This window comes from Protopterus annectens, chromosome 6.part0 (genome assembly GCF_019279795.1).
Source record: "Protopterus annectens isolate FY-2018-M chromosome 6.part0, PAN1.0, whole genome shotgun sequence".
Taxonomy (NCBI): domain Eukaryota; kingdom Metazoa; phylum Chordata; order Ceratodontiformes; family Protopteridae; genus Protopterus; species Protopterus annectens.
The window spans coordinates 1,064,349,857-1,064,375,499 of record NC_056737.1 but is presented as its reverse complement, the minus strand read 5'-3'; the positions used below and the strand labels follow the sequence as shown (position 1 = coordinate 1,064,375,499).

Below are 25,643 nucleotides of genomic sequence, written 5' to 3'. Positions count from 1 at the left end.
GTTTGAACTTTGGAATGTCCAGATAAGTGTTGAGGAGAGATAAATCCAAAATTGGTCTCCACGTGTTCCCTTTCTTTGGTACTAGAAACAGGCGAGAATAAAATCCTAGTCCCACTTCTGACAGAGGAACTGGCTGTATAGCTCCTATTTGAAGAAGTAAACAAATCTGCTTGTGAGCCTCTATCCTTTGCCGAGGAGGAACGTCTGGCATGCCTTTGAAAGGAGGCAATGTATGGAAATAGAACTTGTAGCCTCGGTTTATAATGTCCAATACCCATTTGTCCTGGGTGACTAAAAGCCAGTTTTGCTTGAAGAGTGCTAATTTTCCTCCCAAAGGAGCTACCAGGGAAGAAGAATCTGGCAGCTGAAAATGCAGGTCATTGGGCCTGTTTACGAAAGGACTGGCCCCTGCCCTCACCTGCAGATTGTGCAGGTGAACTCCAAGTTCTAGGCCTGAATGTACTGTGAGCTCTGCCCCTGCCACGCCTAGATCTACCCCTAGACTGAGAATCAGAAGAAGGGTAGGTCCACCCCTTAGTAGGCCAATTTCTACTAAACTTTGGAGGTTGCACCTGCAAAAATCTTTAACAGTCTGCATAGACTTAGCCTTGTCTTCCATTTTCTTCAAAACCGACTCCACAGGGGACCAAACAAAACTTCAGACTGTAAAGGGCATCCAGAATTCTAGTTTTAACATGCTCGGACAAATTCTGATCCTTAAGCCAGGCGTGCCTACGAAGAACTGATCCAGTGGCAGCCACCCTAGAAGAGGCCTGTACAGCATCAAAACCACACTGCAAAGAATGCTTACCCACCTGTTCAGAGACATGTACTAAATCCTGCAATTCTTTACACTCTATGCCCTCTGCCAAAGCATCCACTTTAGATTTTAGCTGAGAAAGGAGGAAATTCTGATACTTCAACATATGAAACTGGCAATTTAAAGCCCTCATTGCTAAAGTAGAAGAGGTATACACCTTTTTACCCCATCTATCCAAAGCTCTAGCTTCCTTATCTAGAGGAACCGGATTCTTTACAACAGAAGCTCTAACACCCTTAGGCCCCTGACTAATAGTTTCTGGATCCGCCCTAGGACTCTTATACAGATATTTATGAGCCTCAGGCACCCTGTAATACCTGTCCGGTTTAACTGGTGCAGGAGGCAAAGAATCTGGATTAAGGGAAGCCTCGAGAAAACATCTTGAACAACATCCAAAACAGGAGGTATAGCCAAGGGTCTATGCTGTGGTAAAAACAAGAATTCCCTAAGCCTCTTTCGTGAATCAGAGAAATCCTGTCCTTCCCACTTAAAATGCTCCCTCATGGAATGCAGAGTTTCTGAAAAGAAAAATCCTCTGGAGGAGAAGCAGAAGGAGTGGAATCCTCTGCATCAGAATCGAATAAGGGGAAAATCTTGAATATCTACAGCAGAAGAGTCTGAGTCGCCTGAGGCCTGATCCAAACTTTCCAACTCTGGCTCCACCCTGGGCCTCTTATCAGGAGGGGCATAGAACCTCTAATTAAAGTAATCAAATCTTCTGCCATTTTAAGCATGTGCTTTTTAGGCACAGACCCTGAAGTACCTGGAGGGACACCAGAGGAAGGCAAAACAGACCTGCCCTTAGAAGAAGCCTTAGAAATAGTAGCAGAAGGCCTAACCACCTTAGGCATAGAAGGGAGAACAGTAACCTGAGAGGCCCCTTCAGCTTGACCTGACTCCTGTGAGGCCACATCCTGCAAAATCAAAGTTTCCCCCTGAGACTCAACAGAAACTTCAGCCGGATCCACCTGCTCCACTGTAGCTTCTGCAGGACCGGCGTCCAAAACGGACGAATCAACCTGTCTAGGTTTCAAGGATTTGTCTTTGCGCTTCTTAGGAAGCGGGCGCCGGAGGATCCGACAGCATAAGCAGGGCAAGCCCATGTGGGGGGGCTGTGGCCCCCTTATCCATGTATGTATGTGTATATATATATATATATATATATATATATATATATATATATATATATATATATATATAAACTCCAAGACTGCACTTCACCACACTAAAGTGCAATCTTGGAGTTGATATATTGGGGGATGTGGGGGGCGCCACCCCCTACATGGTGGGGTGCAGGGGGGCTTGCCCCCCCTGCCCACACTTGGTGAAAACTACTATCCTTTGTCTTGTATGTGTTTGTGTCTGCCATTTTTTGTGTTCTATATATTTTCAGTCTTATGGGATTCAGGCTTTTGAGTTTTCAGGCTTATGAAATTTCAGGTTTTTGGTCTTCCGGCTTCTGCAATTCAGGCTTGTGATCATTCAGGCTTCTGAAGTGAAACCATGTTCTTGACATACATGCCAAGACATTCACCTCTCAAGCTTCACTCTTAAGGTAAATTTCTTGGCATCTGTGTCTCAAACACATATTAAGCTGGTTACGGTCAGAGACCTGATCATAGTACTCTACATTTGGACAAGATGCAGCAAATATATAAAAAATGAGAATGTAAAGACTGGAAAACTTTACAAGAACAAGATAGTTATAACATGTAGACATACATCATCTAGCCACTATCAGACAGTTACTATGAATGCATTCACTGCCTCCTGGTTATGATAGGTTTTGTAGTGCTTTTAATTCAAAGGATAAGGTATTCCACAGTCTGAACAAATAGATTCAATAAAGTGTTACATTGTTCATTATATATTCACAGACACTTTATTAATTTTATATTCAGGGTACACTAAGTAGGAGAGTGGCTGAAAACTTCAAGGAATGGCGTATACTTTGAGATGAAAATCCACAATGACACACTTCAGATTTCACAATGAAGACTGCTAAGAAGGTTGTGACTTTATGCACAGTGTCCCAGACTTTTAAAAACCGACAAAGATGTATGTCTGTGTTAAATCAGGTGAATATTTCTTCAAAACTATACTAAAATCAAACAATTTACACCACATTTTCAAAAACTAATCAACAGGATCAAACTTCAGGAACTAGTGTAGTGTCCCTCCATATAAACATCTAAAGATATGACTCTGGAAATAAAACATGAAATTATGCACTATGACTACAAAATCATTTTCCAAGAAGAAAGCAAATGTTATTATCTCAGATTTTAAGGTGGAGACTCATGAGCATTCTGAATGTTTTGTCCCATGCCCTCTCAAGTTTCTAATTCATATTTGACACTAAATGGCTAAAGCAAGACCATCTCCCACATTTATATTAATTTCTCCTTGTCCAGGGTCACTCCCTAACCCACTCAACAATTAACGTTTATAATTACTTGCTAAAGGTGACCACCATCTTTCAAATTCAGATTCAGTGATCAGTGCTAGGATTACCTCCATCTCCTGAATCCATGTTGCTTCGGTTATTTTTTTGTGGTTTTTATGTTTCTATCCATATGGGCTTCTTTTGAGCACTCTGGTTGTCTCTCATCTCTTAAGAACTGTCTGTATGATTAACTACTTAAATTCACTATGCACAAATCCTTTGTCCTTGCACTTGTTAACTGTAATGGACAGTACAATTCTTGCCAAATGCCAAACTCATCTTAAATACTGGTTATCCTGACTGCGCCACCTATTTCTTGAATCTGTCTTCATTGTCAATTCTTTAAAGGGTAACACAGTGGTTAATGTTGGCACCTCATAGCTCCAAGGTCTGTAGATTTTTCCTGATGTACAGCACTTTGGTGAACACTGTTTTTATGGCTTACATCTTCTCCCAGGGTTTACCAAAGTACTACAGTTGTCTTCCTCCTGCGAAACATCTGCCGTTTCATTGCCTACTTTAAACTTTCTAAAATTCAATCTTTGCTTTTGTCCTTGCCCTTGTCACCTGGATCACTGCAGCTAAAAAGATCAAAGATCATCATCCCTCATACAAAATTTCTGCAAGTTAAAAAGTGTAATATACAGAAAATTCTTTGTATCATTCCAATGGCACACAATTTAGAAATCAAACACAAAATGGTGCAATGTTCAACCTGTGATGTAAAATGTAGACATATGACATGTGAAGTTCATGACGACTCTATTATGTAACACAAAATGGGTGAACTATAACATATAACAGCTCACACATTTCTGCATAAAGTCTATTACTTCTAGTACACATAAGTTCAAGTTATTTATATTCAAGGACTATGGGAATTCATGCAAACACACAAAATGGTAAATACGTTTTATGCAACAGGTAACCAGCAAACATAATAAGTAAATAAGTTAATAAATAAATTTAAGTGAACACACTTAACAAAATAAGCAAACACAGCTCAAACATGTCAAGAAAAAACATTTGTCAGTTATACCACTCCAGCACCACATTTGTAATAAACCAGGTTGCCAAGAGAACACGCATGTGCAAAATATTAAGTCTGGCTATCCTACATTCTGTTTCTTTAAAAAAACTTCTATATTTATCATAACAACACATCTGTAGCAGTGAGTCTATCCTCTGTAACACCAAGGACTAAGGATATAGCATTAGCAACACTCATCTCTCAAAACTTTCCCAGGTAGCGATGCACCTTCTCCTATCCCACAATGCACCATGCCAGCTTCCCCTTTCCAAATCTGAGGTAGCTGCAATAAAGTGACAACTGCAAGTAAAAGAAACCCAGACCATCTCAAAGTGCAGGGCAATGAGCAGTGCTGGTACACATGATGGACCCACTCCTATACATCTTTCATTGCAGTTAACATGCACATTTGATAGGTATGAGTCCATCATCGATAAACTCTAAATCAGAGTCCTAAACTCTCCTGATGAGAGGCCCTATGCTGAAATATGTCAGATTACCATAAAGGTTGATGTAGACCTAGAAGCTAGATCCAATTTACAGTGTTTCACAAATTACTCAAGGGAAACCAATTGATGGCTGCACAGACATGGCATCTACTGAAACAATCCTAAAGAAGGCAAAGGATGTAACCATGGCACTAGCAGAATGTGTCTCATGATCACCATGTAACTGTCATAGGGCATGTAACAACTTCCTGTAGGAATTAAGCCACCTAGCCATAGTGACTTCAAAAACCTTATGATTTAGGGATTTGGAAATGTAGGAAACAAATAACTAGGAATGCTTTCTGACAGTCATGGTCCTGCCAGAAAAATCTGTCTGTAAGCATCCACACAGTGCAACAAGAACTTCCCACAGTTACAATAATGAGGAAAGAAAACTGGTAAAGAATATTTAAGATTTGACTCTGTAGACAAACTAAGCTGTTTGCAACAGGGAGTGTGTCAGTATGGTTTATGATGTAAAATGCCTGCAACTAGGATTGCGTCGGTGTGGCTTGTTTTCATTATACAGATTTACGATTACTTATGTCATAACTGATGGTTTAATAAAGATGTTTCTTGTTTAAAAAAAATGGGGGCAGGAACTGAATAATTTATGTAATGTTACTTAGGTTATATGATAAAAAGCAATATATGCGAAGCATAAAGTTTCTCAATTTTAACTTAATATAGTTTGATTGCTTTTATATAAACGTAAATGTGTGTATGTCACAAGTGATAATTCAATAAAGGTGTTTAAAAAAAAAAAAGGAACAGGGGTTTGTCCTATAGGAAGCACAAGTCCTTTGCTTTCTTGAACTTTGTTTCTGCAGAAATCATTTGCTCAATCTTGTTAGAAACAAATTATAGTTGAAGACCACCTACATGATGTTTTGCAGAATTTCTACTTTCCTGAACCTGGAATTGATAACTAGAAGTCTGTTGCGGGGTGAGCTGGGAGGCTTGCACTTCTTGCAAAAAAGAAAGTACTTGCTTTGTGCCATTATAATGAATACAACTCATAAATTCTGTGAGGTTGCTATTGGTTAAGTATGCTCTGAGCGATTATGTTTTAATCCTACATAATGGAAGAAGAAAGCATGAACCTAATCAAATGTCAGGTAAGGAGATCTATGGATAAGACATTGAGTTTCAATATGCATCAAGTGGAAATGACTAATACTAAAAGGAGAAAAATGTCTTCCAAGACATTAAGCTGAGCTTTTCTGAATCAACTGGTTCAAAAAGGGACTGGAACTTATTTCTACAAAAATAAAAATTTCAATAAGGCACTAGGTCATGCAATACAAACATCAAGAGGAAATGCCCTTAATGGTGTTAGAGACTTTTGACTCACCACAGAAAAATCATTTTTCCCTGATAAAAGTTGGAGAAAGTAGCCAAGTGGACTTTCACACCACCACCAGCCAGATTCAGCAGAAAAGGGGACCTACTATTTAGCCTTAACCAAAAGAGAAAAAAAATATCTATCTGTCTTAATTTGTTTTCCTGGTACTAGACTTCTTGGACAAGGAGAAAATGTAGGGAGACTAGTCTCTGAGAAATGGTACGATCATTGGTAACTACCGGAACTGGAGAAACCATGGAGCAAGCTTCAGGGAAGAATGCCCAGGTGATACTTTCCTCGTGGCTTGGTTTCTCAGTGAAACTACAGTTTTGGTAGAGTTTTTAGTTGAATCCAGAACAGAAACTGGCATTAAAAAAGAATAACTAGGACGTTAGAAAAGATTGGGAAGACAGACTGAACAGGCAATTTACAAAGGAAGAACAGGACATCTGTATGGCTTCAAAGTATGCAATAAAGTCCAGAAGATTTAAGATTTTTCTTGGAAGTATTCATATAGGAATTTTTATGCCGCAAACAGCCTTCACAGAATGTTTTCCCCAGGTAGACAACAAATTCAGGAGGTGTGACAGGAAAGAAGGGGTCCTGTCTCACCATGCGGTGTTCTCCTAATTGAATGCTAATCAGACTGAGCTTGTGCACTGTACTGCATTCACACTAAGAAGTAGAGAAGAAACTAGTGGAGGCAAAGTTTTCCTCAGGAGGTAGCAACTGCATGCTTGGAGGAGCCGCCAAGGGGCACACTCCCTACTGCCTGACTCTCACTGGGAAACAGAGGGCTGATGTATGCTCCCAGGCGAATGCATGGAACATATGTCTCTCTCCTAGTCCAGGAATAACCTGCTGTTGTCCTCCAGGGATGACTATATAAATGGGCTAACTAGGTGACCCATCAAGCAGGGTCCTGGGGATGCACCAGAAAAAAAGCTACAGCTATGTAAGGAAGTAACAGTTATATTTCCTAAATACTTTATTTGTACATTTTGACTCATAAAAGATGATGCTTCCTGTCCACTGCCACAAATTCTGCATTTGTGTGTGATACTTCAACCACACAGTTTACTGCTTCATACTTTACTCTTCTCTCCTACTTTCCCATCATTTTGTCGCAGTCCTTCACTAGTGCACATCAGTACCTGGCACTGACAAATGAATGTTACTCTTCATTTAACGTTTTATTGATACTTCACTAGTGTACTTCAGTACCTGGAACTGAGAAATGAATGTTACTCTTCATTTAACGTTTTATCGATACTTCACTAGTGTACTTCAGTACCTGGCACTGACAAATGAATGTTACTCATCATTTAACGTTTTATTGATACTTCACTAGTGTACTTCAGAATCTGCTGACAACTGCATATCACTCTTCATTTAGTAACATTTTATCAGATACTTCATTGGCGCAAGTCGGCATCTGCTGAACGAATGCATGTTACTATTTGGTTTGGTAACAGTTTATATAGTAATTTACTAGAACATTTCAGCACGGGCATTGAAAGAGTTGTGTTACTCTTTGGTTTATTAATATTTTATATGATTTTTATCCAGTCATTTGGAACCATTTCCACTTCAGTCTGGATATGCAGAAGTACTTAAAGGACAGGGTGGTAGGGCTCCGGACTTTACTAAATGAGGCACTGGTACAACATAAATCATCAGAGTCATTTGACACATAATATGGTATAATACACTACAACACTCAAATGGACTGAGAGCACCAGTCTTCTGTCTGCACTTCTGGATGTTAGAACATGGAAGAGATACTTCTGAGAGTCTCTCCTGATGACTTAATTCAACACACTGCAGCTGTAAGCTGAAGAGCACTCAATTAGCATGCAGCCTTGAAAATATAGTTTAGCAACAAATAAGAAACATACTTGAAAAAAAGAAAGGAACGAGTTCTGAATGAACAGCTCAGGACAACAGGACTCCTACCTTATTCCTCTGCATACGTCTAACAGTATCTTCTGGGCTCCAGTCATCTACATAGTCCTAAAAAAGAAGGAAAAAAGTGTATTCACCAGTAGAGAAATAGCAACATATATTCATGAAGGAGACTGCTACAAGGCTATTGATTCAGAAATGAAGATGAGATACACAGCACTACAGAGTTATCAATCCATATGACCAGCTAGAGGAAGCTTATTTGCACCTGTTTATCGTCAGTGGAGCTGTTACAATCAGTAAGTCACAAATTTATTCATATTCCTACACAATTACTATGCTGGCAGCAACACCATAGCACAAGAGAAGAAATCAAAATCAGATGATTACTGAAGGAAAAGATCCACAATACAATGTTACCAAAGCTTAGTCCGCCTTAGAAATAATATTAATGTTTGCTGAATGCGTGAAACACATTTCAAATAGCGGTAACACAAACACCTACTACATGACTCCTCTGTAGTACGTCCCTTAAAGAAAAATACTTGCAAAGCCGAAGGTTTTACTCTAACAAAGTATGTTCTTACACGCCTACAAAGAACACATAAGAGTAGGCCTGACAATACAACTGCAATGAATTTGTACATGTATTAATGAACCATGAAACTCTGTACAAAAGAAGAAAAACTGTTTTGGCTTCTCTGCCCTTGGTAAACAAAGTGATTTTTACTGGATTAATATGGTCTGAGAAAATATCAGGTTAAATGAATACTATGATATAACAAAGGCAGACAAAATGCTGCCTTGCACCAAGCGTAGACACTTAAGGTCATGAGTTATTAATAAGCTGTTTCTTGCAGTCCAAGGTTTGATTCCCTCAGCCTCAATTTTGATTTTTTACTCACAAGTTCTGTCATGAGGCATCTCTTTTGGGTATTAGATAAGGAGAAGAAAAACTACACTCTTGTATGATTTTATGCTTAAACAGTGGCTAGTAATTGCAGCAATAATCTATCACCCTAAGCATGGGGGCGGGACACATCCCAAAGACAAAAGCCGGCCCCCCACTTGATGACTTCTGAGTAATGAATACTAAGCAAGTAACTTAACCAGACAGTTTGGATTCTTCATCACTGAAAAGGGCACCTGTGCCCAGTAGTCTTACACAGTTAATAAATAAACTAAAGTTTTATGTGGAGAAATATCACATCATTGTCATGCCATGATGTAGTTTACCAATTCTTTGAGTTAGACTAACAATGAGTAATAAGGTCACACAGGAAAACCAACTGGTTAAAAAACACAAAGAAAAATCTAGCAAAGCTAGACTTTCCACTGTGTGATGGCTTAAACCTCTTGTATCAGAGACAACATGGGATACATGCAAATTACCCTTTAAGGGTATCAGGTGTTTCAGCTAAATGGCAATGCTTAATGTCCACGACTTTTTCTTTTAAGTCTTGTTATGGACAATTTCAGGCCAACAAAGCCAAACCCTTTAGCTGTAGACATGCATGTTTCCACCTTCTTATGGTATCATCAGCACAGCATAAGAGGAATGTTTGACTTTTGGAAACACAGGGTTGTCATACCCAACTGATATCCATAAACATAAGGCTGTCTACAAAATATCCCAACCAACAATGAGTAATAAAGTCACACAGGAAAACCAACTGGTTAAAAAACACACAAAAAAAGTCAAACATTCCTCTTATGCCGTGCTGATGATGCCATAAGAAGGCAGAAACATGCATGTCCACAGCTAGAGGGGTTTGGCTTTATTGGCCTGAAATTGTCCATAAATAGACTTAAAATTAAAAGTAAAAGAAAAAGTCATGGACATTCAGAATTGCCATTTAGCTGAAACACGTGATATCCTTAAAGGGTAATTTGCATGTATCCCATGTTGCCTCTGATGCAAGAGGTTTAAGGTATTACACAGTGGAAAGTCTAGCTTTGCTACATTCTTTGAGTTAGGAGAAAGAAAAATAAATAAATGTTGCTTTTCAAGAAAGTGAAGATTTCATTGTACTGCTGGGTACAAAGAAATATAGGGCAAATTACTGAAATAAAATAATCATTTATACAGCTGTTATTGTTATTATTATTATTAATATAACTATCCCAAACTAACATAAATACAGGTTTTGATTCCCTCAGCCCTCATTTGCCTACTGTGTGACCTTGAGCAAGCAACTTAACCAGACAGTGCTTAGGGGTAACTGGTAATTTGGGCCAGGCTCCTCAGCGGTCCTCTGGACTGCAAGCCTAGTAACTAACTATGAAAGATCCAACAGGGCTCAAATGTAAAACTCTTCTTTCGATAACACTAACATCTGTCTAAAGCAATGATTTTCTATCAGCTAGATTGTTAAAGGAGAAAACTGCAAACAACCATACGTTAAAGAATTAGTACTGATGCCCAGAAGAAAAAAAAAATACAAATAATCCAAAACTTCTAAATGGGCACCCAAAGCATTCATGTTTACTGAACGATCTACATCATGAACTGCTTTCCATTCAAGATGTATATAGAGGCAGTTGAAGGCACAGTTTAGGAACCTCTACAAGGCATGTTTTACTCTCTAATATATAGTTCAACTGAGTCTCCACAAAGCAGGTAAAAAGCCAAACTTACAAGACTGCCATGCATTAGAAATCCTCAGTTCATTAAACAGAATGTGCTTGTGAGATGCTGCTACTAACAAATGAATCTGATGCAACTGACATCGGTCAAGGAACATCAGTATTGAGTCCTCTTCCTGAAGCCTTTGTATCTCTTCAGTCACAATTCTTGGCAATAAATGAGTGTTCCCACATGATGGCTGGATGACCAACAGAACAGGGAATGGCCATAGGTCTTTACCTGTGACTGGGGATCACATGCACTGGGGTCTGTTAACAGCTGATCCAGAAAAGGCACAATCATACTACAACTAACAACTCTTGAGTTTTTGAAGCATGTCAGCTCAATACCATCTGATCCTATCAGTGGGATCTTCAGAATGAAATTAATCAGATTGTAGTCCATTCTGTTTATACCAAGGTGAAAAACAAAGACTAAAAAAGTTTATCTTATGTCAGTAGCAGCAAAGACAAATCTTTCAAGTATAGAGATAATCTCCACTGCAAGCTTTACTGTTTCATCATCAATATAGACGTCAAAGTGACTGCACAAATCAGAGCAACCAGAATGATGGTTGGCGAGAAAATTGCAGAAGCCTACCTGGAAAACAGTATACAAGGATACATCTGCAATATGTTCCCATTCCAAATACAATTTCATCGACACAATAGCCAAACTTACCACTACCTTTCCCCAAACTAAGTCTAATATTAACTCTCATCCACCAACACCTCCCCCTTCAGGATACAGCCCCCTACCCACCTACCTTTTCTTTCTCCTCTGTTCCCATCACTATCATAACTAAACCTCTCCTCAAACTGAAGTTTAGCTCCTGTGGCCTGACAACTTACCTCCAGAATACCTCCAAATGTCAGTAAGCTCCAGCACCTATCCCATCACCATACTTCTCAATAGATCCCTCCAAGAGTCCTATGTTCCTACCATATACGAGCACCGCTTATGGAGCAGTGCTTGAATGTCGTCTTCTTGAAAAACAATAAAGGATCTTAAAGCTCTACATCAGCACATTTTTTAACTGCCTAGACTCCACCATAGAAACGTTCTTAAGAATTTTTTCACAGATGAAAAACTCCAGGTAAAACAAAAAGCTGCTCTGAATGAGGCTTCAGCAATAGACCTTTCACGAAAGAAGACCATAGAATGAACTAGAATAGCTGGACAGCTGGTCCCATGCTGTTAAGGTACATCAAAGCTGAGGGACCATGAAAGCCTGATACACTGGAGCTGTCACGGAACTCTGTTCACAAGACCTCCACCATACGACAGCCCTGAGGTGGTCCTCACCCTCTTTTAGACTTAACCCTCCACAGGGGGAAAGTGAGAATTTCTGAATTAGCTAGTTTGTTCCCCCTATCAACAGGGGGGGGGGCATTCTGATGACCTGGGCTACCGCTTATGTTCTGACTCCATGTTCCTACCATATGGAAAAAAGCATACATTCTTCCACCCCATAAAGGTGGTAATAACACAGATATTTCTAATTTCAGACCCACTGCCATTCTCTCTCCTCTCTCCAAAATCATGGAAAAATAGATCCATTATCAATTTCTAAATTATCTACTACTTAACCAACTCATCATGAGTTTAGGCCTGGCGATAGTACTACTACTACTGCTCTTATTTCCTTTATGGACACTGTCAAGTTAGAAACAGTGGTAACTGTGTACCCTGTCTCTTTCTCAACCTCTCAAAAGTCTTTGATATAGTCTCCCACCCTCTATTCCTCGGTAAACTCTCCACCATAGGTACCTCCCCAACTCTGAACTGGTTCACTAACCATCTAAAAGGTAGACAATCAACTAGATTGCTCAACTATTTCTCTCTATTTCTTGAGTCTTCAACAGGTGTCCCCCAGGGGTCCATCTTAGAACCCCTTCTCTTCAGTATTTTTATAAATGATTTCCACGCCAGTCTAAAAAATGGAACTGTTGTACAATACACAGAAGATTCAGCCACTATTTCCTCTGCCAAATCAACAACAGAGCTTCTGCAGTTAAGCAGAATGCCTTTACCATGACCGAAACTTGGACGGCTAATAATCATCTAGCTCTAAACCCAAACAAAACTATATGGTTAATATTTATTCCTAAGAAAAGCCTCTCTGTTAACAAGACAGATTTCATCATTTATTCTCAAAATAACATTACCATAGAGGTTGTCTGCCACACTAAATTACTAGGAGTTATTATCGATGAAGACCTGACATCTGACCTTCACATCCACAATAATATCAAGAAAACAAACTATAAACTTGGCACCCTATACTGACATAAATACGATCTTAACTGCTTTACTAAGTGCACTTTTGCCTTAACCTTTCTCCTACCTTCTCTACTGTATGGTGCTCCCCGCCTTACCAATATCCAGTCCTCACTAAAAAACAAGTTTCAGTTGTGTTACAACAGGGTTGCCAAACTTGCAACCAATACAAAATATTCTTCCCATCATTGCATTGCTCTAAAAATCACTTAACTGGCACAAACTTTCACATTATCTATCCGACCTACAGCTTGTCACAGTGCATAGAATCATTTACAAACCCTCAGATTGCCCAGCCCTTTCTTCCATCTTAACCCATTACCACCTAAACAGACCACACAGATCCGAAAATCAACTTCTCCTGCAAGTAGACAAACCTAAACTCCCAGCTGGTGACATGCTTTATTCCTTCTCTATCACCAAGCTTTGGAACTCTCTCCCATTCGACATCAGAACCTCCAGTAACATCTCTTCCTTCAAAAAATCTCTGTAGCAACACCTCTCCACCCTATGGCAGTGCAGATGTCTCAGTCTCATCCATCCATAACCTGACTCCCTACACCCTAGTTGCAAACTCTTTAATTTACATCCTCATCTCTTCGAACATTCTTTTATCTCTACGAAAAAATATAAATTATCTATTCTGTCTTACTTGTTTTACTATCTATCTTTGCCATCACTTTGCCCTACACTATTATGCTGTCTATAATCTCAGAACACCTTGAAAATACTGCTAAATGACTGTTTCTGTCATACTACCTCGAATGTATAATAATTATGATTACTTGATTAGTATGTAACTTTTACCTGTATAAATCTGTACATATCATTTGTTTACAAACTTATTTTCTACTACTGCATGATACTGTCTGTTTTGTTAAAATTGTTTGTACCTACTAACAGTTTTATATTTTATGTACTGTTATACTAACTGCCATTGTGGAGCTTTTCTCCCCGGGTGTCCACTGAAAATGGGCTCATCCTTGCCCAGTAGACTTTCCCGGTAAACAAATGCCAATCAATAAATGAGCATATATTCAAAGGAACTTGTAGTCCTGCATGCCGAATCATTTTCAAATGCAGAGTGACAACGAATGACAGCCACTCTATGGATATTATCAAACCTAGCTCTTCTGGACTACACAGAACCTGGCTGTATGTCCACTGCATAATGAGGGTCATAGTCCTCATACAGCCATGTTTCTTTCATAAACATCAGGTTGGTCTCTTGGAACAACTTGGTGATAAAAGCCATCTTTTTCTGGATTAACCTTGCATTTGTCAACATGAGCTCTAAGTCTGGACATTCACTCAAGTCCTGTCATGAGAAATGTCTTTGGGTATTAGAAGAAGACAAGAAAAACATCACTCTTGTATGATATTATGTTTGAACAGTAGCTAGTAATCCTAACAATAATCTTTCACCCTTACCTGGGGAGACACATCCCAAAGGCAAAAGCCGCCCTGCAAGTTGATGACTTCTGAGCAATGCATAATAGCTGCAGCTTTTAATAAAAAAATAGAGAAAACCTCAGGGTAACCAAAAGGACAAAGGGTAGTTTGTTTGTCTTTTCGGCTTTTCCCAGTTAGGGGTCGCCACAGCGGAACTCCGGTCCGCTAATGACTGGCAGTAGATTTTTATGGTGCCGAGTTGCCAGCCCGATGCCCAACCTTCAGCGAAGGCGCACCCATTCACGCATGTCTTTCGGAGGCCACTCGACCGCGGGGAAGACATGCAGACTCCACACAGAAGGCACTCCAGCCGAGAATTGAACAGGAGAACCTCTTGCTGTGAGGCAACAATGGTACCGCTGTACCACCGTGGCTTAAAGGGTGGTAAAAGCTAGTAATACAGCATAGAGGAATAAAGCTCTGACTATGGCCCAGGAAGCCCAGGTTCAATTACCAGCTCGGGCATCGGATCCATTGACAGGAAGATGGATATGCTCATCTCAGGGAAAAAAGAAAGGGGCATGTGTGACAGTTCAATTTTCTTGGTGGAGACTGATGAAATAACCATAAAGTACAGTTGTGTACACTTACCATAAATGTAGATGTTCGAGTGTATTCACTGTTGCAGTCATCACATTTGGCTTATCTGCTTGCAGTAGCCCTCAGTCGGCCTGATTAACAAAGTCTTGGGTCCTGCGTCGGTTGCTGTCCCTTTTTCCATGACGTCGGGTCATCAGGGGTATAAAGCATGCAGCCGACACCATTACATCAGTTTTTCTTGCCCCAGATGTCAGGTGCCCCCCAATGGGAAGCAATTAAATCTATAAATATACAAGGTTATACCTCCAACAAAAAAGCAAATACACCAAAAAGCTTTTGAGCATAGTAAAGGAGAGTAAAAATATAGCCAAGAGAAATAAGGGGGCTGGAGGGAGGGTAACCAGGACTGCAACAGTGAATACACTCGAACATCTACATTTATGGTAAGTGTACACAACTGTACTATGTTCTTCGTGTTTCAGTGTTGCAGTCATCACATTTGGGTAGATTCCCAAAGCTAAGGATGGGAGGAGGAATTTAGATAGCATTAAGACCAGCTATAAGGACCTGCAAAACTGCAGTGGCAAAGCCAGCTCTGGATTTAGAGAAGCAGATGGTAATGCTTTGTGAAAGTATGTATAGAACTCCAGGTAGCAGCTTCTAGGATGTCTCTGGTAGGGACGCCTCTGAGAAAGGATGCAGAGGTAGATGCAGCCCTGGTTGAGTGAGGTCTGATCCCCTGTGCGATAGGTTTTCCATGGTGCTTGTAGCAGAAATGAATGCAATGGCCTATCCATTTGGAAATGGTTTGCTTTGAAGCCTTCCCCTATGCCCCTTCAGCAAATGCCACCAGCAGTTGTTCAGATTTCCTTTGAGGTTTAGTCCTGTCCAAGTAGAATCTAAGTTGTCTGTGAACATCTAAGGAGTGTAGTATCTGTTCCCCTTTGTTCTGTGGATTAGAAAAGAAGGTTGGCAAATGAATGGACTGATTAAGGGCCACACTGGATACCACCTTGGGCATGAAGGAGGGATTGGTCCTGAGGGTCACCCTGTCTGCATGAAAGATGATGAAAGGCTCCACTGCCATAAGGGCCTGAATTTAGATACCCTTCTTGCTGAAGTGATTGCTAAAAGGAAAGCTGTTTTCCAAGAAAGGAATTTTAACTCTGCAGTTGCAGCAGGCTCAAAAGGAGAAAGAGTGAGCTTTTCCAATACAACGTTAAGGTCCCAAGCTGGAGCTGGAGCTCTCCTGGGTGGTCATAAATTTTTGGCCCCCTGAGGAACTGCTTGAGCAGTGGATAAGAGAAGAGGGGAGGTTCTGTGTTATAATAAGCTGAAATGGCTGAGGCGTGAATTTTGATGGAGGAGAAAGACAGGCCCTTGTGAAGCATCTCAGTTAAGTAATGTAAAATCTGAGGCAAATTGGGCACTGCTGTGTTCATCCCTTGAGATTGGTTCCAGGCACAGAATCTTTTCCATTTTTCAGCATAAGATTTTCTAGTACTAGGTCTCCTTGCCTCTAAAATAATATCCATCACTGGTTTACTGAGGCATGGTAAAGGAGAGATTAGGTAATTAGCCAGGCTGCTAGGTTCAGTGTTTGAAGATGAGGGTGCAGAATCAGGTTCTCCTGTTGAGACAATAGGGTAGCAGTCTGAGGCAGGTGCCATGGGCCCAACAGTGACACACTGTGCAAGAGGGGGTACATCAGTGTTGGCGTGGCCAGTCTGGTGCAATCAAAATTGTCCTTGGTTTGTCTTGTTTGATCTTTAGTAGTACTTCGGAGAGCAGAGGCAGAGGAGGATAGGTATAAACTGATAGGTTTTAAAAGCTGAAGGACAGAGCATCCACTTTCCAAACATGTTTTTGGGGAGTCCTTATGAAATATTTGTCCAGTTGATAGTTCTGAGGGGATGCAAACAGGTCTATATCTGGGCTCCCCCATTTGCTTGTTGAAAATACTTGGTTCCAGTTTTCACTTGTGTGGGTCCATAAGGTTTCTGCTTAGTTCATCTGCCAGTGTATTTAGTTTTCCTGGCAGAAATTGAGCTTGTAGATGTACTTGGTAGCTCAGGGCTGTGTTCCACAATGCCATGGCTAGTCTGCAGAGGGGGTAAGAATGTGTAACCCCCCTGCTTGTTTATGTACCACATAACAGTGGTATTGTCCGTCTTTACCATTAATTGTCCTGGAAGAATGTGGTCCTTGAAGGCTGTCAGAGCATTCTGTACAGCAAACATTTCTTTTTGATCGATATGCAGGTGCATTTGACTTGGGTTCCATTTGCCCTGAATGCACTTCCCTGCCAGGTGAGCACCCCATGCATAGTCTGATGCGTCTGTTGTTAGGGTTTGGGTGGCAGGGGGTAGTGTGAATGGTAGTCCCTTGTTTTGGCGACAGGCCTTTGCCCACCAAAGGAACTCTAGGTGCAGGCAAGGTATGATAGGAATCATTGCTTCTAGATCCTGTGAATATTGACACCAATGGCTTTTTGGATACCACTGTAGTTTCCTCATATGCAGTCTTGCATATGGAATTAGAAGAATGCAGGAGGCCATGAACCCCAAGGCTTGTAGTATTTGCCTTGCAGATAGCAGGGATTTCGGGCCACTTGTTTGAAGTAGGTTGTCAAATGAATTTGCTTCTCTGGCGTGAGGAAAGCCATCTGGGAAGTTGTATTCAAGCTTGCTCCCAGGAATATAATTTGTTGACAGGGTACCAGGTGTAATTTCTTTTCATTTATGGTGTACCCCAGACAGGTTAGCACCCTTTGTACAAAGGCCAGATGATTCAAATGTATGTCTTGGCTTTCTGCCTGAATTAGACAACCGTCCAGGTATGGATATATTTGAATATTTCTTTGCCTGCAAAATGCAATGACTGGAGCTAGGCACTTTGTGAATACCCTGGGCACAGGAGATAAGCCAAAGGGCAGTGCAGAGAACTGATAGTGTGTGTAGCCTGCTTTGAAGCATAGGTATCTTCTTCAAGATTCCCTGATTGGGATGTGCAGGTAAGATTCCTTTAAATCTAGTGTTGACAACCAGGTGTCTTTGCCTAGCATAGGGAGCAACTGGTGAAGAGTCAGCATCTTGAATTTTGGAATCACCAAAATGGTGTTTAGAGTAGACAGGTCCAAGATAGGATGCCATAAATTGTCTTTTCTGGGTACCAGGAAATGTCTCAAGTAGAAACCTTGTCCCTTTTCCTCTTCTGGTACCAACTGAATAGCCCCCATGTTTAAGAGAGAAAGTACTTGCTTCTGGGCCTCTGGCCACTGATTTGGGGGTAGATCTGACGATCCGCTTGGTGTTGGTAATAAGTGGAAGTGAAATCTGTATCCCTGGGACACTATATTTAAAACCCACTTGTCCTGGGTAATGAGCTCCCAGTTCTTTACATGAAGAGCAATCTTTCCCCCCAAAGGGACAGTCAGTTGAGAAATGCTTGGAAGTTTTTAAAAATAAGTCATTGAGACAGTTTACCATAGGGGGGAGTTTTATTACTCCCAGGTTTGGAAGTGGGAGCCCCCCACTGCTTCGTCCTGTGTGTACCCTGGGACTGAAGTCTAGGAGCTCTGCTGGATTTGGGCTTGGACTGAGAAGGTCTGGAAGAGGCAGGGAAGGTCCAATTCTTGGAAGGCCAATGCCTACTAAACCTTGGTGGTTTTACTTGTAAAAAATCTTTAACAGTTTGCGTAGATTTAGCTTTTTTCTGAGAGCAGGAGGTAAAGAATCAGGGGTCAAGCTAGATTCTGAAAAGGCATCATCAACAATGTCTAATACAGGATGTATGGCTAAAGGCCTGTGCTGGGGCAGGAGTAAGAAATCCCTAAGCCTCTTTTTAGAATCAGAGAAATCCTGACTTTCCCAATGAAAATGCTCTCAGAGTATGCAAGGTTTCACCAAAAGAGAAATCCTCTGGGGGGGGGGGGGGGGGGAGCAGAGGGAATAGAGTCCTCAGCATCAGAATCCTCATAGGTAGATAAGGGTAAACCTTGGTCATCAGAGGAAACAGAAAATTTAGAATCCTGGTCAGAAGTATCATAAGCATTCAGTCCTGGGTCTCTTAGAGAGGGAAGGCTGGCTTCCCCTAATTAAAGTAATAAGGTCTTCAGCCATTCTTATCATTTGTTTTTTAGGCACAGAGGCCTGACCATGCGGTCTGGGCATCAGTTTTCTAGGCATGGTTCGAGTTTTAGGCCTTGAAGAAGAAGATGGCGTTGGTTTAATATGCAAGTCCGTAGGCCTAAATACACCCTCAGAAGCCGGAGCCTGCACAGCGGTTGTGGACCCATCCAAGTTAGAGACATCCACAGTTGAAGCATCTCACAGCATACCAGACTCCGAATGAGTCTCAGTAGAGGCCTGCAAATCTGAAGTAGCAGGTATCAGGGGCTACTAAAGCACCTCACTGAGTACCGGCGACTGGCTTAGAAGAAGCGTCGTCGGCAGCTTTGACCTAGGCTGCCTGTCTCAGTCTTTATCTTTGCGTTTTTTTGGAATGTCGGTAGTCGGATGGCTTACCGAAGACATAACAGGATAATTAAACCGAGCACCAAAATATTTAGAACCAAAAATATACAGACAACAGATAGTTTGTGGTTTAAATAAGGCACAAAACTGATATCGAGGTACGTCGTGGTCAGGGCCTAGGCAAGGAATACAGTACGAGTGAAAATCTTTATGAAGTATTTGCTTTCCACAAGTAAAGCAATTATTAACTTTTACTGACATCGGTTTAGAGCAAGAAAAAGGTTTCCCCAGTGGGGTACTTAGCTTTTAGTTGAAGACTTCGGTTCTGAAACTCGAAAATGAAAATTTCAGGAGTTGGCTGACCGGCAGTTGCGAACTGCTTCTGCTTTGCGCACCGCATGGCAAGAAAGACTGATGTAATGGCATCGGCTGCATGTTTTATACCCCTGACGACCTGACGTCACGGAAGAAGGGACAGCAACCGATGCAGGACCCAAGACTTTGTTAATCAGGCCGACTGAGGGCTACTGCAAGCAGATAACCCAAATGTGATGACTGCAACAGTGAAACACGAAGAAAGTACAGTTGTGTACCTACCATAAATGTAGATGTTCGAGTGTATTCACTGTTGCAGTCATTACACTTGGGTTATCCTGCTGGCAGGCTACCCGCAGTCGGCCAGAATTCCAAAGTCCTGGTCCAGCGTCAGTTGCTGTCGCCTCTTCCCTGACGTCAGTGTGCCAGGGGTATAAAAGATGCAGCCGACGCCATTTTCTTCAGTTTTTCTTGTCCCAGATGTCAGATGCCCCCAAAAAGTTAGGCTAAAAATGCTTATAACAAAGCATGCAGTAACATAATCATTACCTTCATCTACATGGAAATACACCACATAGGTTGTATAGAATAGAGAAGTATAGATAAGTCCCAGCAATGAAAAGGGGGATGGAGGGAGGGTAACCTGGACTGCAACGGTGAATACACTCGAACATCTACATTTATGGTAGTAACACAACTGTACTATGTTCATCGTGTTTCACTGTTGCAGTCATAACACTTGGGTTGAATCCCAAAGCTGAGGTTGGGAGGCTGTGCCTAAATAGAATTAGGAGTGGCTATGAGGCCCTGCAGAACTGCAGTAGCAAAGCCTGCTCTGGATTTAGAGTAAAGAGGTAAGTGGTAGTGCTTTGTAAAAGTGTGTACTGAAGTCCAAGTTGCAGCCTCCAAAATATCCTTGGTTGGTACTCCTCTGAGGAAGGCTGCTGAAGTGGCTGCTGCTCTGGTTGAATGTGGCCTAACGCCCTTAGGCACTGATTTGCCATGTTGTGAATAGCAGAAACGAATGCAATGGCGTATCCATTTTGAAATAGTCTGCTTTGAAATAGCCTTTCCTTGTGATCCTGCAGCACATGCCACTAAAAGTTGCTCAGTCTTTCTGAAAGCTTTAGTTTTGTCCAAGTAGAAGCGTAACTGTAAGTGTATGTCCAAAAAATGCAGAAGTCTCTCCCCTTTATTCTGTGGGTTTGGATAAAAGGTAGGCAAATAAATGGTTTGGTTAAGAGCCACACTGGACACTACCTTAGGCATAAATGTTGGGTTTGTCCTTAGAGAAACCCTATCTGGATGGAAAATAATAAAAGGTTCCACGGCCATTAATGCCTGTAACTCTGAGACTCTTCTTGCTGAAGTTATTGCTAGGAGCAGAGCGGTTTTCCATGATAAGAATTTTATCTCAGCTGTATTGGATGGCTCAAAAGAAGGCAGTGTGAGCTTTTCCAAGACAAAGTTGAGGTCCCATGCAGGTTTTCGTGCTCTCCTTGGAGGTCTTATGTTTTTGGCCCCTCCAAGGTACTGCCTTAGCAGTGGATGTGAAAAAATAGGTGGGACCGTATTGTAATGAGCTGAAATGGCAGAGGCATGGATCTTAATTGATAAGGCAGGCCTTTGTCCAGCATCTCAGTTAGGTATTGTAAAATCTGAGGAATATTTGGTACAAGCGTGTCAGCTCCATGTGCCTGGTTCCAAGCACAGAATCTCTTCCATTTTTCTGCACAAGATTTTCTGGTGCTGGGCCTCCTGGCCTTCAAAATAACATCCATAACTGCTTTAGAGAGAGATGTGTTCTGAATGGTTACATTATCCGCCATGCAGCCAGATTTAGGGTTCTGAGTTGGCTGTGCAGGATCTGATTGTTTTGTTGGGTTAGTAAATGAGGAATTTGAGGTAATGTCCAGGCTGGGCCTTGAGACAAGCCCTTTAGGATTGGGTACCAGTGCTGGCGTGGCCAATCCGGGGCAATCAGTATCATTTTTGGCTTCTATTTTCTGACCTTTAGGAGTACCTTGGGGAGTAGAAACAGTGGAGGAAAGGCATATACTGTAAGGGTTTTCCAGCTGAATGACAGCGCATCCACTTTTTGTGCTTATTTGTGATAAGTCCTTACGCAGAATCTCTGTAGTTGGCAGTTGTGAGGGGAGGCAAATAGATCTATGTCGGGGCATCCCATTTCCTTGTTATCATGGTGAAGATTTGTGAATCTAGTTTCCACTAGTGAGGATCCATGAGGTTTCTGCTTAGTTCGTCTGCCAGAGCATTTGTCTTTCCTGGCAGGAATTGTGCTTGTAGGTGTACTTGATAAGTCAATGCTGTGTTCCACAAAATCATGGCTTGTCTGCAGAGGGGGTAAGAATGTGTGCCTCCCTGCTTGTTTATGTACAACATGACTGTAGTATTGTCCGTCTTTATCAGCAGTTTTCCCGGAAGAAATAGATCCTTGAAGGCCGTCAGGGCATTCTGTACAGCCAGCATCTCTTTTTGATTGATATGAAGATGCCTTTGGCTTGCGGGCCATGTGCCCTGAATACATTTTCCTGCCATGTGGGCCCCCCAGGCATAATCTGATGCATCTGTTGTTAGTGTCTGCCTCGCTGTGGGTAAAGTGAATGGCTGTCCCTTGTTGTGGTGACAGGCCTGTGCCCACCATCGAAACTCCTGTTGCAGGCAGGGAATGAGAGTAATTAATGTTTCCAGGCTGTGGCAATGTTGAGTCCAAACACTTTTTAGATACCATTGTAGCTTCCTCATATGCAGTCTTGCATATGGAATTAGCAGAATGCAGGATGCCATGAAGCCCAAAGCCTGCAGAATTTTTCTTGCAGATAACTGGGTCTTTGTTGCCATGCTTTCGAAGTAAGAAGTCAGTTGCCTTTGTTTGTCTGGCGTGAGATAAGCCATCTGGGCAGTTGTATTTAAGCTTGCACCCAGGAATATTATCTCTTGAGAGGGTACTAGTTTTGATTACTTTTCGTTTACTGTGTACCCTAATCCAAGTGGTGTAAAAGCCTAAACAGCCGAACAGACCAAACAAACCAAAACCACGAAGTTTGCTGCAAAATAGGCTACGTGCTCAAGAAACTCCAAAGTAGCAAATGGATCATTCCACTTTTTATTAGAACAATAACACAGAATAAACGCTCTTCAAATCAATAACATCAATATGCATTTTCGTCTCAACTAAGTGAGACTTCATCAGATGTGCGTAAGTTGTGCAGAGAAACACATTTAAATACCCTAATTCCCCTTCCAATTAAGGAAAGGTACCAATAATATTTGTTCTCAACTTTTTAAAAAACCCAATCAGCTTTACATACTCATAAATATTCATGAGTGTTACGTCCATTAATCAGAAACACCTCCGTATACATTAAACTCCTTTCTAAATACTGTGTACCCTAGGCAAATTAGTAATCTTTTTACAAACGCCAGATGCTTTAGTAGAATATCTTTGTTCTCTGCTTGAATAAGGCAGTCATCCAAATAGGGATATATTTGAATTCCTTTGTCTGCAAAATGCAATTACTGGTGCCAGGCATTTTGTGAAGACCCTGGGCGCGGTAGATAAGCCAAAGGGCAGTGCAGAGAATTGGTAGTGCATTGAGCCAGCTATGAATCTGAGGTATCTTCTGCAAGATTGTCTGATTGGGACATGCAGGTATGCCTCTTTGAGGTCCAAAGTTACGAGCCAAGCCTTCTTGCCCAGCATGGGCAGAAGCTGCTGCAGAGTCAACATTTTGAATTTTGGAACGTCCAGAAAAGTGTTTAGAATAGACAGGTCCAGAACTGGTCTCCAGGCTTTAAAATCCTTGTCCCTGCTCTTGTTGTGGTACTGGCAGAATAGCCCTCATGTCCATGAGAGATGAAACTTGCTTTTGTGCCTCTGCCCATTGATTGTGTGGCAGGTCTGGCATACCTTTTGCCTTTGGAAGGGTGTGAAAGTGGAACCTGTAGCCCTGAGAGACTATATTTAAGACTCATTGGTCATGGGTGATCATGTGCCAATTTTGTGAAAAAAGTGCTAGCTTTCCCCCTAAGGGTGCTGCCAAAAGATAAGTGCTTGGCATTGGCAGAGGAAAGTCATTGGGACTGTTTCCTAGAAGGCTGTGATTTGTCTTCTCCGCTTTTGGAGGTAGTAGCACCCCATTGTTTGGGCCTGTATGAGCCCTGGGATTGTTGTCTGCCTCTAGGGCATCTGTATCTGCCTCTTTGTGGCCTGTCTGACACTGGAAAGGACCAGTTCTTAGAAGGCCAGTTCCTGCTAAATCTGGGTGGTTGTACCTGTAAGAAATCTTTTACTGTCTGCACAGATTTCGCTTTATCCTCCATTTTCTTCAACACCTCATGCCTTAACACCAAACAAAGTATCATGCTGTAATGGAGCATCCAATAATTTTGCTTTAACATGATCAGGCAGATTCTGTTCCTTTAACCTAGCATGCCTTCGAATAACAGAACCTGTAACAGCGGCCCTGCAAGAGGCCTCCAGTGAATCAAAACCACATTGCAAAGTATGCTTTCCCATTTGTTCAGCTGCATGCAGTGTTTGTTTGTGTCTTTCAGCTTTTCCCAGTTAGGGGTCGCCACAGTGGAACTCCGGTCTGCTAATGATTGGCAGTAGATTTTTACGTGCTGGCTTGCCAGGCCTAACGCACAACCTTCAATGAAGGAACGCCCATTTTTACGCATATCGCCACACAGAAGACGCTCTAACTGAGAATCGAACGGGCAACGTCTAATAAATCCTGCATTTCCTTGTTTTCACAACATTTAGAATTAGGGTCACAGGTTGGTACTGGGCTATCTGCCCGAAGGCATATATTAGCCCAGCCATGTTGTGCGTTATTCACCTCCCCTTTAGTAGTTCCCTAGACCCTTGTACTAGCAGCTAGTACCCTTGGCCCCTATCTAGTAGTGCTGTTGGTGTGATCCCCGGTGTGAACTTTCTGTTACCCATCCACTTATCAAAGTTCCTCTTGAAGAGTGATAGTGAGGGGCTCTGTCTTATGTAGATCGGGACCCTGTTCCATAGTAAGGGAAGTCTCTGCGAAGGGAATCTATCCCTCCAGCATGTTCTATTCGTTGTTGTGTTGAGGTTTATATCCCTAGAGCATGTAGCTCAAGTAGATTTGGTTTTGCTAAGATGGAGCATGTTCAACAATTATGGGTTGAACATGGCTCTGTACATTAGACACAGATCACCTCTGAGAAAACGGTATGCAACAGAGAACAGTCTTAGCTTTTTCAATCATGCTGCATAGGGCAAATGTTTGAGGCCAGTAATCCTCTTGGTTAGGTACCTCTGTGGTCTCTTCAGCTGCTGGAGATGTCTAGCCAGGTACATTACAATTGGTGCATTGTACTCAATAATGGGTCTGATGAGGGAAGAGTAGAGGGGCACCACTACATCCTTAGATCTTGATGTGAATCCTTTCTTGATCAGATGGGTCACATAGAAGGATTTTCTAACCACTTTGGCAACATGGTTATCAAAGGAAAACTGACTATCTACTTGGGTCCCTAGATCCCTTATTTCTTCTTCAGATTTCAGGGGATTACCTCCTATGTTGTAGTTTGCGGGTACTCTGTTTTTTCCCAAGGGGATTACTACGCATTTTTTTGCATTTAGCTTGAGACCATGGCTTTGACACCATGCATCAGTCTAATTTAGGCCCTTCTGGAGGATCTCCATGTCGGCCGGAGACTCTATTATAGCACCCAGTTTGCAGTCGTCTGCAAACTTAGTCAGCCACAGCCCTTCCGTGCTTGCCTGTACTTCTGAGAAGTATATGCCAAACAGGAGGGGCCCCAGGACAGAGCCCTGAGGCACACCACTCATTACTGGTCTGGATTCGGACATAGATCCCACTACTCTTACTTTATGGGATCTGACTGAGAGCCAGTTT

At 41.7% G+C, this 25,643-nt stretch overlaps 1 protein-coding gene across 1 annotated transcript in view; it reads right to left on the bottom strand.

Annotated features, from left to right (window-relative positions):
• VIPAS39 (VPS33B interacting protein, apical-basolateral polarity regulator, spe-39 homolog) overlaps positions 1-25,643 on the bottom strand; it is a 1,635,849-nt gene that overhangs the window by 886,163 nt on the left and 724,043 nt on the right. Inside the window, exon 8 of the mRNA XM_044074687.1 lies at positions 8,086-8,142. Within this exon, the coding sequence (XP_043930622.1) occupies positions 8,086-8,142 (57 nt within the window). The remainder of the gene's footprint in view (positions 1-8,085; positions 8,143-25,643) is intronic.